Genomic DNA, 15,219 nt, shown 5'->3' on the forward strand with positions numbered 1-15,219 from the left:
ATGGCCCCGTTTCACAACGTCATTGACGACAGAAGAAGCGTTAGCGTCCACAAATGTTCTCCCAATGCGAGTGGCAGATTTGCGTGGGCAGGAAAGAAATGAAGCGGCACGACGGGAGAAAGCGCTTGAATGGAAAATGATTGCCACCTACTCAAAACACATTGGCATCCTCAAAGAGATAATGCTTTAAAACGTGCCAATTATTGTTGGGCGCTGATACTGCGGCCCCTGCACCGTGTTACTACTCTACTGTTTATGATGCGTTTGGAGTCGGCTTTTAAACATTTTATTTCGTTTAATCCAATTGACTTGTTAAAAAAAAAAATCAAACGAATGGGCTAGTAGATATTTATCTTTTTCAATTAGCTTGTATTCAGTTTGCAAAATTAGTGAGCTAGTGTTTTGGTAGCCGAATACAGTTAGCTAGCTATTAGCTACTATGATGGAAAATATGATTATGTAATCTGTTATGCGAATCAGATAGCTATTAGTAGTTAGCAACCTGATTGCAACTTTGAAAATGTCTCTCATTTGTTGTTATCAGGTAGGTAGCTAAATTCACAAGATAGTAGCTAATCTTCAAAATTAATCTAGTACATACGTTCTAGTTTAGTAGGCTATACATATACACTGTTATAAAAACTAGCACTAAAAGTATATTCAGTCTGTTAGTTAATATGATAGAAAATGTAATTATCAAGTAGCTAGTTAGCTGAGTTCATAAGACAATAGCTAATCTTCCAGGTTAGTTGCTTCCAAGCCTTTAGCCATGCACAGTTCCAACTTTCTGAAAATATTTTAATCAATTCGTTAGTGAGCTAAGTAGCTCAGTTTAGCCATTTGCCAGATAGCATTTATTTAGCTTAGTTTGTAGGGAAGCAGATGGATACATGGGGTGGTAAGATATTAGCGTGTTAGCCGGCTATTAGATTCTATGATGGAAAATATGATAATGCCGTCTGTTAGCTAAGTCAGATAGCTATTATTAGTAGGCTACTTTGACTGAAAATTGATGTACTTAGTTGTTAATTATCAGGTAGCGAATGAGATAGTGACCCTCTAGCTATACATAGTTATAACTACCTTGACTAAAAATATCCTTAGTTTGACCTGAGTTAGTATTTGTGAGACAGTCATGTTAGTGAAGTAGTAGTAGCGAGTTAGCTAGGTTAGTAAGCTAGCAACTACCTAGCGAGCTCAGAGCTAGCGATTAAAACGTTCCATTACCAGGTTTGTACAGTTGTGGTCAGGATTTGTCTGCGTTCTGGATTAGTCTGCCCACATTAGCGACACAGCTATTAGTAACACTCCATGTATTTCCAAGGGATGCTTTGACAAAATGAGTTGAATTTGTGAGGGTTTTGAGAAGCTTGATTTGATTTTGTTTGTGTTGTTTTGCCATTAGCCCGAAACAAAGTGCTGCTGCTGTCTGCTTGCATCATTCACAAAAAAAAAAAAAGCATTAAGCGCCGTTCTCAATTTCAGCACGTTCCACTGGGATGCCCAAGTCTCATTATAAAAAATAAATCCTCATGTTTATTTTACAAAGTGTTGTTTTTCGTTTCGAGTAAAGGAGAGGACAGACCTCGGAGAACCTCTGCACGTCCTGCGTGAGCGTCCCCACGCGGCTCCAGTTGTAGTAATTAAGGAACTTGACCACGGCCGGGTTGACGGCGTTGTCCGAGGGGACAGTGCGGAAGAAGTTGGGGTACTTTTTCTTGTCCGCCAGAACCGGAGTGGTCGCCGCAAAGGACAGCTGAAAACCACAGCAAAACACAAATGTTATATTGGAATAATTTCAGTCCTTCAGACGCAGTCCGCAGCCTTACTTTAGGTCAATACTCTACTAAAATATTGATTGTGCGATATCATCCTTGCCCATACTGGGATCTATTACCACAACAATATCTCCATCAATAATTCAACTCTTTTATACAAAATTGACGGACATGGTAAACCATGTATTGCTATTGGCGGCGCTAGGCAAGTAGTAACCTTGGGCAAGTCAATACTGAAATATGGATTCGGTGGAATCCATTTCAGGAAAAAAGATTATCACGTTACATCATGCTATTGGTTGGATAAGTCACCTAGCGTTTGTATTATCTTTCTGGAAATGTCTTTAGCTCGCTTGTTAAAATTGTAGCTAGATAGGCAAGTCACTGAGCTGGGAACTAGTTTGCCAGATTACTATGCTAGTAGCGGGCTAGTTTCCAAGTTAGTCCAGTAAGCTAACAATTTTTCAATTATTATCACTTTACATAACGATTCTTGATGTCACTTTCAATTTCTTTTCTGAAAACATCCTTAGCAAGCTAGATTTGAGCGCTAGTAGCTAGCTAGCCAAATTAATGAGCTAGTAGCTGGTTTGGCAGATTAATATGATAGTAGCTAGTTATTAGGTCAGTACACTACATAACTACTTGATGAATGAGTCACCAAGTTTTAGGGTTGGATTGTTTGAGCTAGCTATCCTGTTTTGCATATTTAGCCAAGATTAATCATACGGGACAGCCATCATTGACATTTTAAGACTTTTCATAGTATACTGAAAAAAATGTGGATTAATAGACATGTTTAGCTACCATTTGACAGTAATATATGTGTAGATTGGTGAACATGTTACATTGAGCTATAAAGAACATTAAAACAGGTGAAATATAAGTGCACTTTGTCATTCTTTGCTGTTACGCTTGGTTTCTCTTGCTAAAATTCCAGCAATAGGACACCAGCGTTCCCTTGAGCCAAAAACAGCTGTAATTAATTTTCGCAATGAGATTAGACATGGGCATGGGCGGGGACACACACGCTCACACACACAAAACGGATCATCCATCTTGCACCAGGACAAAAGCACAGCTCACACTTTATTTGACTCATTTGTATGGGTTTTAATTGATTCGCTAAACCGCCGGCATTTTCTCGGAAATGCAGGCCGACCCTGGATGTTTTTGTTCACGTGACGGTTGGATGCGAATTGCAAGTTCTAAAGGGGTTATTTAATTAATATTTTAATCATTGAGCTAGTCATAGACGTAGTGATAGAAAACACAAGAAACGGCTGTTGCTTTTTGTGGTTTTGTTATCGTATTCTCCGTGCCTTAAGGCGCAAATACAAGCCTGTAATTTTCTCAAAAATCGGCAATGCGTCCGGCGATCTGCTGCACTTTGTGAGTCCCAAAATCTGTAAAAATGTTATTTTAGGACTTAAGTGACTGCCATGCCATTTTTCACTGACGGAGGGATATGTTCCCTATTATTGCCCATAAGTAAATACGGAAATAGACTTCCTAAACGAGACTGTGTCTAATAATATGTTGCCGAAAATCGATTGATTTTTTGTTTGTTTTTTATATATAGACTAATACTTAAAAAAAATCCGCTAAACTTTTGCTGAGTTATGATGTTTATGATAGTTACAGACGTAATATGACTACGCTGCTTGCTGACAAAATGCCAGTAAATTATTACGCAAATTGGTAAAATGACTAACATCTGATTTATGACTTCATAACAGCCTCTAGAGTATTTCTTTGATCGGGTGAGCCATGTGCGTTGATTTAAGGATGCATGCGACTCACCGAAGGGTTAATTACACACTTTGCGAGTAGCCGAGGAGACTGTGATTCACGATAGCGATCTACTGCGGCGGCGTTACGAGGTCCGCAGCGCCGCTTTCCTAAAAAGAGTTCAAGCGCCTCCTGACTGCGATCTCCTCGTTATGCGTCTCTCTTGGTGAATCACAGCGACGGCGCCTTTTCATCTGCCACTCGTCGCCGGGCGCGGTTATCGCTGCTGGCGCTGTCGGAATGGGACTAGCGACAATAATTGAACAAAAACAAAAGAAGTACTTTTTGTAAAATTATGAACATTTTACAATAAGGGCCCATATGCGAGCTAGCTACAAGCTAACTCAATATAATCGTACAGACGAGTGATAAATATCTTGTTGATCCCCAAAAAATATTCTTATTCCTTTTCGTAAGCTAACTTTTGTCTTTGCAGTTTGTCGTGAAATTGCGCCACAGTCTTTTCAGTTTGTCGTTCACGATTGCGCGATGTCTTTAGTAGTTTTCGTCTTCTTAGCGAAAGCTTTTATTTTCGGTTCAGTTGCTGCGAGCTAAATTTTGCAGTTTGTGCTTGACTAATTAATTTGTCTTCAGCAGTTTTGGTCTTTTCAGCGCTTACTTGGTTCCGGTTGCGCAACAGACATCAAACTGCTGCGACGCTTTGTATCTTTCGCTGCTTGTTCGCTCTTCCGCTAAAATGATCTTCTGCGGTTAGCTAGCTTCTTTTTTTCTCCTCTACAGTTCCTTTTTTCAGTTTGTTTGTATTGTGTGAAAGATGTCTTTTTCTACAGTCGAGTTCAAACAATCACTTCGGGTTTTTTGTTTGTTTTTTTGGACAACGCCGCATCAGCTGCTCCACGGGTGAGCCTGCAATAGGGTGTAATTTTTTTCTGGCCTTGAAACAGATTGCCATCCATTAGGACGTGCAGCGAATGCTTATGAAAGACGCGACGGCGCTCATCTTTCTTCCGCACTACCGTCATAAAAGGCCCTGCGGGTCGGACGGGATCTTCGGTCCGTCCCGCCAGGAGCCTCCGTGACCTTGTCGTGGGTCCTCACAAGCGAAGCGCGTACGTGCCAACCTCGGAGTCCTCTTCTTACTTTAGCTGCCGTGAGGACTATTTTCGTTCCCTTCCGTCGGTGCTCTTCAGCGTTAGCTAAAGACTCCAGCGCTCTTTAAATAAAACATCAGAGCTCCTTCGCAGTGGATTTGATAGATGGCGCTGACAAAGGGCCGCTGCATTTGGCCTTTATGCTCCTAAACAAACTAATAGAATCTATTTATCTTCAGTCAACGGTTCATTTCGAGCTGTGAAATATTGCAATATTGCAACGACAATCGGTTTCAAGCCCTCGGTGTGCTCGGTCGGCAAGTTAGCGGGTTTGTAGCTAGTTTGCCGCTCAGGTTAGTTGCGGCTGTCGAAAAAACGAGCAATCAGCATGAGTGCTGCTAGCTGCTAATACCGCTAGCATCAAACGCTGCTAAGTTGCTAACTTTGGAGCCTGTCATCATATAATACAGTGTGGAATTCATTCTTTTTTTAGCATCCTTAACTAGCATGATTGGCAACCGTTTGGCTACTATGTAAAAACAACAGCCAAACAGAATAAATTTCATCTTTATTTGTTGCGCGTTACGTTTTCAGATACTCCACATAATGAGCGGTCAGTGAACGTGTCGCCACTGTGACGTTGAATGCGCTCAAAGCAGTTGTTTTTCCTTTTTCCTAGTGAGGTGGCTCGATTTTTTAAATTTTTTTTGCATAAATACCCGAAGTTGCGCACCATCTGTGTTCCACCAAGTTTATCGATAACTTTCACATGATGCTCTCTGTTTTAGTAGTTTTTCCGCGTGTGAAGAAGGACTCGAACGTTGGTTCACTCTGCTTGTTTCTTTTATTGAAAATCATGTCGTAAAAACCTCAGCTAACACGAGCCTCTGTTAGCTGCAACAGGCTCTGGCTGATAACAGCCAACTAAAGTCCACTCGTTAGGGTTATTATTTTAAGTAAGAACATTTGTAAAAAATAATCGTTTTTGGGGGAAAAAAGTGTGTTTTATATTTGCGGCATTATAGTATTTTCCTCCCGTGATGCAAGATGAGAGGAAAATCCTAAAAGGAAAGCCACACAAGAAAAAAGAAAGGAGAACGCGGCGATGAAGATGGCTCGTGTTAAAAAGCTGTAAATGAGCTTCTACTAAACAGCAAAGCGACCTGTCCCTAAACGAGCGGCCGACGCGATCCGGCGCCATCGATCGCTCGTAGCCAGGCTCCATTCCAATCACGTCGGCCGAGGCTAACTGTGCGGTTTGCCTTTGAATAATGAAGTGGCCGTCATGGATAATAAATGAAGGGACACGACAGCCATGTTTAGATGGCCACGAGTGCTACTAACTGGATGGAAGAAGAAGAGGAGGAACGTTTCGCCGTACCCCGTCCAACGCCCGTAAGCTTCGGGTATGAATATCGATAAGCGCTTAAGTGGAAACGGCGCGGTCGATGCGGCGGCAAAAAAATAAAAAATTTGAACGCGCTCGGGACAATCTTCCTCAAGGGGGAAAAAAATCCAATGTTGCTCGACGGCGGCGGAAAAAGTATTTCCTCGGCCATCCCTGCGGTTTATCGCCGGAACGTGATGGGCCAGGCCGATCAAAGACCGGATGATGAATGATCAGCGTCGGCCCGTGAAATATCAATCGTTACCCGATCGTTACAAACTCAAGAGGAATTTAAATCGAGAAATATTCCAAATGATTAAAAACAAGTTAAGCATGCTTAGAAAACAAATGAACCTGGTAACATGTTTTCCAGATCTAGAAAGTGATTGAATAGCAGCCGCGCTAAAGCAGTGCATTCTGGGATGTGCTGTACCACGAACACATTTTGACACTCAAAAGCTGCTGGACTTAGTAGGGACTTCTGGAGTTGGCCAGAATCGTCATGAATGAGCTAGAGACGTTTGGAGAACTTGTGTTTACTAGAGATGGGAATCTCGCTATTAGATTCCAATTTTTGGGGTCTAACAAAAGGGGGGGGAAATTTTTTTTAATTCAATTTCATGTTATATATTTGTACTGTATCCATTTTTTGGATAAATGCTTCCACATTTGACATGCAGTATTTTAGCCAAAAAGTATGAGTTGGTCGTGCCATTTCAAAATTTGACATGATGTCAGCATCTGGGTGAAATTTCAGCTCCCTAGAGTCTTCTTTCAATGCTTTCCCTTTGAAGTAAAATCAAAGGATTGGCCAAAATGAAAACAACGTGTCGCATAATAACGATATCGATTCTGAATCATGGTGAACGAGAATCCCGATTCCCTCGTGAATGGATTTTGTGGCACACCGCTTGAAGACCATGGTAGCGGAGGGTATGGGTAGGGACACTAGCTACAGTACAGCAACGTGTTTTGATTCTCAGAGAATACGAGACTAAGGATCATGTTTCGGAGACCGGCGAGATGATCAATGATTCCGGACCTGTAACACTTTTGGACCCTCCACGGACAACGTACTCAGAGCAACCTGAAGAACCGGCAAGCTAATCATTAAGCTGATATATAAATTTTCTCGAGTAGCGTTAAAAATCAAGAATCGTGTAAAGTTTTGATATATATCTTCAAACCTGACACTCTCGTCAGGATTCTGTTTCTTTAGCCCCCTTCGCATCGGCCACAATCCCCCTTTGTGATATTCCACCTCCACCGCGGCGCTAATGAGTTCTGAGTGTATCCGAAAGCTTCTCCGAGCAGGCGCTCCCACCGCGCGCCAAATGCCGCCCGCGTACTGAATATTGAATGAAGCCCAGGACCACCATCGCGTTTCCTGACCCGCACGGAGGCTCCCCGCGCTCCAGCAAGGCAACACATAATCGACCCCGAGCTCCGTTGCCGGAGACTCCAATACATTACTTAGTGGCCCTCAGTCCTAAATGCAGCGCTCGTACAACCGCTCGCAGATTCCGCAGTGTACTTTTGCAGATTCACATTAGATTGAAAGTCTCCGCTAAGTTGGAGCGAGTGCTCTGTGGTAATACTTGTTTTTATATTATCACTACTAATACGAGTTCAAGCTAGAGGTGCAAAAAAATAAATTGATTTATCGACAATTAATTGATTGGATCCTTTTTTTTTTTTTTGCAAGATTATCCAAATCCTAGGAATACGGTCAACAATTTTTCCGGTTATAACAAATTTATTCATACAATTTTGCATTAGGGATGGACTTATTTCAAGGTATCGGGAATCCCGATGGCGATGATGATAGTTTGGTCTCTTGGAGCATATTTATGATCACAAACAGGAACTCGCAAACTAGAAAAATGGAAAATTGACAATTTCATGACATTTCAAGGAAAATTTGTATTGCAAAAAAAAAAAATATTGATTTAGTCTATCCAAAGTACAAGTATCAACGCTTGGTATCCTCTACAAAAATAAGCAAAAGTTGAATTGATTGTTTGAAAATCGCTAGTTGAAGCTCTACGAAGAAAAACAACAAATGGTAACGCCGACGACTTCTCAATCACCTTGTCGCCAACGCGTCCCCGCCCATCCACGCGTACGCCGACGTTTGACTTTCGTGACATCATCGACATGAGCCTCTTTGACAAATCCAAGAATAAGGCCGAGTTTAACGCGCGTAGCCGTTCTTTTTTTGCTGTCAATCAAATCCAAAACAGGGGAAGCGGCGTCCTCGCACTCGGAATTGTGCTGAGCTCGACGCGCGATAATTTTGACGCGACATAAATTGTCGACACTGCCTCCCCTGCCTCCCCCATCACTTGCGCCGGCAGACAGTTTTATCGGCGGCGGCGGCCATTCTTCACGCTGCCATCTGTCGACGGGTCGGGCCTGTCCCTCTCCTTTCAAGGACGATGATGAAATCGTGCCTTCCCCCCCATCAACCGCCTTGAACGTCAATTACGTTTAAAGGAGACGTGTGCGTTTTCCCATTATCTTAAACAGTTTTTACGTTAATCTTTTCGTCACACGGACACGTCGCCAAATAAAACCACCCACGGAGCAATCCATACGCCTCGTTTAGAAGAAGCTAATGCTATTATCCCACTTGCAGTTAGCGCCCGTATTGATTCCATTGCGTTTATTGATTTATGATTAAAATAAATATTATAATATATATAAATTACATTTTTTTTTACATTATATTGCAACCAAAATTACAATGATTTCGGATTAGTTTTACTGTATAAAATTGTGCTTTTACAAATACTTTCTCTCCACATAAAATGCTTTAAAACTGGAGCATATTTAGCATTTAAAAACTTCAAACAGGGTGTTTCGAAAAACATAACTGTAAAAAAAACACAATTAGAACTGAATCGAATGGATAAAAACGGAAGAATTTACACGACGATTAAGTCATCTTATTTTTCCGTCCCCCAAAAATGAAAACGCGCGGTTTGTGCACTGTACAAGGCAAAAAAATAAACGCCTTGAAGCGCGCCTCAGTGCGGAAAATGCGATCCGAAAGAATGGTCGGTGGCGCGAAAAAGAACGGAGACCGTTGTACTGCGCTGATAAAAATTCACTTACATGACATTAGTCAAACGATTTAGGGCAGTCTACATTTTGATCATGTCCTCCATGTGACTCCCAATTTCAGGAGGAAATCCCAGCAGGAATCAAGAGAAGGGGGGACTTTATTGTGAGGGGGTAGTCACTGATGACTGATGGCATCCTGTCACCTGGCTCCATCGCTATTCTATTTATAAATGGAGATTTGATAGCGCAACCTGAAATGGCCTGCCTGTGCATGATTAATGAGCAGATGCTGCGCCGGGGAGGCCGTCGCCGTCCTCTCCAGCTGTTCTCTCCGAGAGGAAAGGCGAGCGAGGCGGTCCGTTGCGTGAGCTCGGATTTTCCTCGCCGCGAGCGCGGAAAGAGCCGGAAATTCGCCGCCGTGCGAGAATGCCTGAGTGCATCGTTGGTGGAAAAGTTCGACGAGGAAAAGTTTCTTTGTCGCGTATGTGCGCAAATTGTACTCAGCCGCGTCACAAGACGTACAGGGGAGACAAGTCGAAAGCTAAGGAAACAAAAACAGGACACCTAAAAAAAAACAATAAACCAAGGTGGAGATTTTAGGGATCAAACTATGATACGATTCTATGGTTCAAACTAGGCTAATGTAGCAACAGATTTAAAGTTGCAAAAACATGTTGTGTTGAAGCTAAGCTAAGCTACCAAAAAGCTAGTTACCACATTCAAATGTGTGTTGGTTAAGCTAGGCTACTCAGAAAGCTGCATGTTTCAAGTTTTTAATTTCATTTTCTTACAGCGGCCGAGCTTAGCTTCGAGCATCAACATTTTGGTCGATGGATCAAACGTAAAAATACAACCCACGGTTTTGTATTGAAGTTAAGCTAGGCTACTACTTAAGCTAAAGGTTCCGAGTACACACGGACGGATTTGTATTGAAGTTAAGCTAGGCTACAAAGAAAGCTAAAGTATTGTAACTCATATTTTACTGTAGCCTCGCTTAGCTTCTAGCATCAACCTTTTTGTCTATGGATAGAAAATGTTGTGTTTTTGGTAGCCTAGCTAAAACTTGTTTGCCGTAACGTCAACGTACTTCGTAGCCTCGCTCGGTTTTAACATTTGTCGTGTTTTAGCGTGTTTTTTTCCCTCCGTACTCAACATTTGCGAATGTGTCCCGTCACGGCATGCGTGAATTGAAGCTGACTCTGCTTCTTTTGCGGCTTCTTCCCCGGCCTCCCGTGCCGTCGCGGTGGATTAACCGCGCGATGTAACGCGGTTAAAAAGGCGTCCCCCGCGCGCCGCCTCGGTGGTCCCGGGGGCGAGCTGCACTTCAGAAAGCAGCGGACTACCTCTGGGCAATGACTCTGCTTGTCAGAACACCTCTTTGCCATGCTAATTGCTTTATTTTTTGGGCCCCCAATAAAACATTATTGAATATTCTAAAAAGATCTCATTGTATCTGTTTGTTTGAATCCTGAAATATGGCAAAAAGGTTTTTAAAAAAAGCTCAAGGGGTGCTCAAACTTACAAACCACTTTAGAATTCCCTACGGTGCCTGTGCAGTAAAAATAGATCTTTGATGTTTATAGGCGTCAGTGGCTGTAAATGAGTTGATTACGTGCCCAAAAATACTTCACAATAAAACACAATGAATCCCCATTGAAGATTCTCTCGTTAAGCCACGTTGGCGTTTGATTGGTGCGTTCAAAGACCCGAATGGATGTGAGCGCGGTTTGCTTAGTGTCTTAATGACGTGGCCGTAAATGTCAAGATTATTAGTGGCAAAGTATTATACGGAGCTAATGTGTGCTTTACCGCAGCCTGTATCACTGTGTGTGTGTGTGTTTGTGCGTGTGTGTAGGTTGAAAGAGGAAGAAGAAAGCGCCAGCGGTTACTTCCAATTATGTCCTTATTCATATTTAATGCTGTTTGTTGGCGCTAAAAGGTCAGCACCGGTGTGTGTTTGGGCGCTAACGCGTCCCGCTGCCAGCAGGGGGTCCAAAGGGGGCGCCGGTCCGCACCGTGTCTTTAAAAACCTGTCACCCCCCGCCGCCACCCTTTCCTGTTAACCTATCGAGTGGTAAATATCACATAACCCCTTCCGGCTGGGCCCACATCCGAGCCCCCTTCTTACTGGTTTTAAGCATGGGGGGGGGACTACGGTTACGACCCTATAGGCGGCTTTTAGGCTTCAGTCCCTCACAGATTGTTTTGATGAGCCAGCGCTTTTTGTAGGCAGGATTAAAGAGCAAGTTACTTTCAGTAATCTTCAGCAAAATCAAGAGCAGAAACGCTTCCTGTTTCCAGAAAACTTTATTTTCTGCTCAACATGGAGCGCATCATAGCATGGTGAGCGGCCGCTAACGCTCCCTGCAGCCTCGGGCGCTTCCCCCACTCTCCCCCCGCCCATTCCCGGCACTTCAAATTTTCGTAAAGAGCCAAGCTCAGCCTGTGTTGTCATTCTCTATTCCATCCGCTCACGCCACACCCACTTCCCCTGCATGTACGTCTCTGCGCAGCTCTTTCGCCCACAGCCACGCAGCTTGAAAAATCCATGAAACTTTGTTGCCAAAACTCCCTTAGAAAATGCCGTGACCGTCGATGTAGAATGACGAGCAACGGTTTAGTTTTCAGCAAAAGTGCCTCTGTTTGCTGCCGAGCAAGACCGAGTATTAACAAGCTGTTAGAACGTCATTTTTATTTTTCCTCCATTTTTTTTTTCCCACTGTGTGATGACATTTGTAGTAGCTTTATAGTACTTGTGCATCTGCATGTCAATGACGCGCGCAATGTCTTATCTTTGCCGCTAAGTGTTTACCAGTCCCCCCTGGGATTGTATGCATGCAATTTACATACAAATGTGAACACCAAAAGACACGACCAACATGCAAAGCGAACGCAAGCGTGCGAGGAAGGCTTGAAAACACGGCTTTACTACGACCGCCTCGGCTCACGCAGCCATCCGTCCGGAAAGGAACGCGCGGAATTCGCGTCGTCAATTTTCTTAACGGTTAAAAAGTTGAATCAAAAGAAGGACGAGCGAATGTAATTGGAGCGGCTTCTATGGAGACATTTTGGAGCGTCCCACTAACCTTATCTTTGCCCGTCTGGCATTTGAAAGGAAATCCGCAAAGAAGGCGGAGCCTCGGGAGGGCAGGAGCGCCGGGCTCCATTACGAGCCATTAAGCAGCGCGACGGCCTGCTTGGAAAAGACTGAAGCTGGCGCGATCGATTAAGAGCAGTTTAACTGTCTGACACGGCCGCACGCTAAGATGAGAAACATCAACCGGCCCTCACACACGCGCCGAGAGAAGGCAGGAAGTAGAAAGACATCACCACTACAAAGTGCTTTCCGGGCCTTGCAAGCCCACCATGAGCCTTACCGAATTCTTTCAACAAACGCATCGCCTTTTTGGAGACCTCGTCACGGCTCAAACTCTTTCGGTAGACATTTATAGAACGAGAAGATGTACAAAAGTCAAGTCAATTCAACAGGAAGTCGGCCGTTTTGGTTTTAAATAGCTCTTTGAGATTTAGGGCTTGAACGTTTAAAAAAAAAAAAAAAACATTAGCCCCAGATAACAGTTTCACCAATTGCCATGAAATTTGGTGGACATGCCTATCACGAGAAGACATACGAAAAAGTCTCAAGCACCCGTGCCCGAAGCTTAACAGAAAGTCGGCCATTTTGATTTGAAGCGGCCATGTGAGGCAAATTCCAAGGCTCGAAAATGAGAAAAAAAAAAAGCCCCAAACACCAGTTTTCCCAATTACCGTGAAATTTGGCGGACGCGTCCATCACGATAGGTCGCGTGAAAAAGTCTCAAGGACCCAAACGAGAATTCGATCATCCATTTGAGGCATCCATTTTGATTTGAAAAAGTCACAATGAGCGTATCACAGGGGTCCGGTCATTATTATTACTGCCCGCTAATTGTTCAACATCGCCGGCGATCAGACGGTCGACCCGATGCGCCGTCATCATTAGCGAGCGCGCAACGGCGAGCTAATGACCGGCGTGTTATGAGTAATGCCCGACATAACCGCCGTACGCCGAGAAACGTGTACGCGTCCGGCCGGGGGAAAACAAAAGCCGGCGGCATCGGCATCGGCATCGGCGCTCTCATCAGCATCGGCGGCAAGCTGCGAGACGGAGCGTAGGGGCTAATCATCTCGCGGCCCTCCGGCGCGCAGCCGGCGGCTGGATAAATACGTGCTAAGCAAACACGGCGCCCAGACAAAGAGCCATACATCTCGTTTGTGCAATTAAAATAAAAACCACTTGGCAGCCACGTCAAAGCCGCCGCCGAGGGTTTCGCATTTCAACAAATGTTTGCCTCGTCGTTTGTATTCTCCGGCGCTGCCCTCGCGTTGTTAGCTCCTGTTTCTCTTACAAAGCGGACAAATGGAGAGCCACCTATTAAAAACAACAACAAAAAATCGCTTTTATCTTGCTTTCGCAAGCAAAAACTGCCTGGTGTTATGTTGGTCGGATTTTCACCACTTCAATAGAAAATCTTCAATGATTTTGTTTTGAAAACGTGCGACATAAAAAAAAAAAACCTTTTTATTTTTTAAATTGACATAGGTAACCCCGAAAAGTTCAATAAACATACACTTAAAAACATTTCAATAAAGAGTTGTCAGCCCCCTTGACTTCATTTCTCCATGACAGAGGTGTCCAAACTATGGCCCGTGGGCCATTTGCGGGCCGCCGTCTACATTTTTGCAGTCCACGGCATACACTAAAAATAATTTTGACATGACCCGCTTTGTTATTTATTTATTTTTTTGCAGTAGACAGCGTTAGAAGTCGAATAAAAATTCAGAAATTGCCTTGATGCAGCAGTTTTTTGTTTAAGTAAAGTTAAAAAATAGTGGCCCATATGTCCGCTAAACGTCATATGGAAAAGGGTGTGAAAATTGACTGGAAACTTGTTTTTTTTTTTTCGAACGTCCAACAACAAAGCCAGTGAGTGCCTGTTGCCGGGCAGATTTCATCATGATCTATCACGACCGTCCCAACGACCAATAAAACCCAGGAAAAGGCGATGCAAAATTAATAGATTCTCGTCGCTGATACATCTTCATGTACGGTGCCGGATGCAGTAGAAATCTCTTCAAGGAAAACGTAGGAAAGAAATGGCTACGTTTTTCTATGTAATCTGGTCCTCGGCGAGGCGTTGCGCTGACCGTAATTGCGGGCGGAAGGAGATACGCGGCGTAAATGTGACATTGGCGTTAAGCCGCCGCTTCTTGAATTATGCTATCTGCTGGCGGCTGCGGCTTCTGGCCTTATCTTATCGCCAGCCAATAACCTTTTGCGGTGCTCGTCGCTTTTTCCGTTCAGCCGGGAAAGGAGGCGCCGGCATATCTCTGCCTTGAAGCACATGCGGGAATGTTTAACGTCCTAGTAAAGTAGCGGGGGCGGGGTCACATAGATATACTTCAGATTGTTGTAAAAATTATTACAAGCAGATAAAGCAATGCAGCCTTTTGTTAGCTCAGGATGTTAACGTTATGCTAGCTAATTATTTTACGTTACTAATGTGAAACTTAATCGTTGTGAGTTCATCCAATTTACTATTTGTTTTAACTAATACCTTTAACGCTATGTTCTTTTTGACTTGTTTTGCTAACATTAAGCTCATTACAATGCTTTGCTAAGCTAATGAGCTAAGCTAATGCAACGACCAATGTTGCTCTTTGGTTGACTTTGCTCTGCTAGCATGTATCTAAAATGGATGTCTGTACACTATTCAAAGTCTATGAGCTCCAACAGCTAACGTTGTGTTGCTAATGTGAGGCTTAAAATCTCAATGTTTATCCGATTTATAATTGTACTATTTATTTATGCAATTGTCATGTTGTTTTTGACTCATTTATTCTAATAACAATCCTTTGCTAAGCTAATGAGCTCAGCTAATGAATACATAGCTTACCAGGAACAATATTGCTCTTTGGTTGAACTTAGCCATTGCTAGCATGTCGCTAAAAAGTCACAACATAAAATGCTAACATGTTATTAATGTGAGGCTTAAAATCTGAGCGTTCATCCAATTTATTCTATTTTGTTATTGTGTTGTCATGTTTTTTTTTGGCCCATTATGCTAACGTCACGCTAAAAGCAATGCGTCGTCATCACACGTCG

At 43.2% G+C, this 15,219-nt stretch overlaps 1 protein-coding gene across 1 annotated transcript in view; it reads right to left on the reverse strand.

Annotated features, from left to right (window-relative positions):
* gabbr2 (gamma-aminobutyric acid (GABA) B receptor, 2) overlaps nt 1–15,219 on the reverse strand; it is a 71,139-nt gene that overhangs the window by 32,604 nt on the left and 23,316 nt on the right. Inside the window, exon 3 of the mRNA XM_088404689.1 lies at nt 1,586–1,756. Coding sequence (XP_088260815.1) covers nt 1,586–1,756 — 171 coding nt within the window. The remainder of the gene's footprint in view (nt 1–1,585; nt 1,757–15,219) is intronic.

The sequence above is a fragment of the Hippichthys cyanospilos genome, chromosome 21 (assembly GCF_059441005.1).
Source record: "Hippichthys cyanospilos isolate Australia breed blue-spotted pipefish chromosome 21, RoL_Hcya_1.0, whole genome shotgun sequence".
Lineage (NCBI taxonomy): Eukaryota > Metazoa > Chordata > Actinopteri > Syngnathiformes > Syngnathidae > Hippichthys > Hippichthys cyanospilos.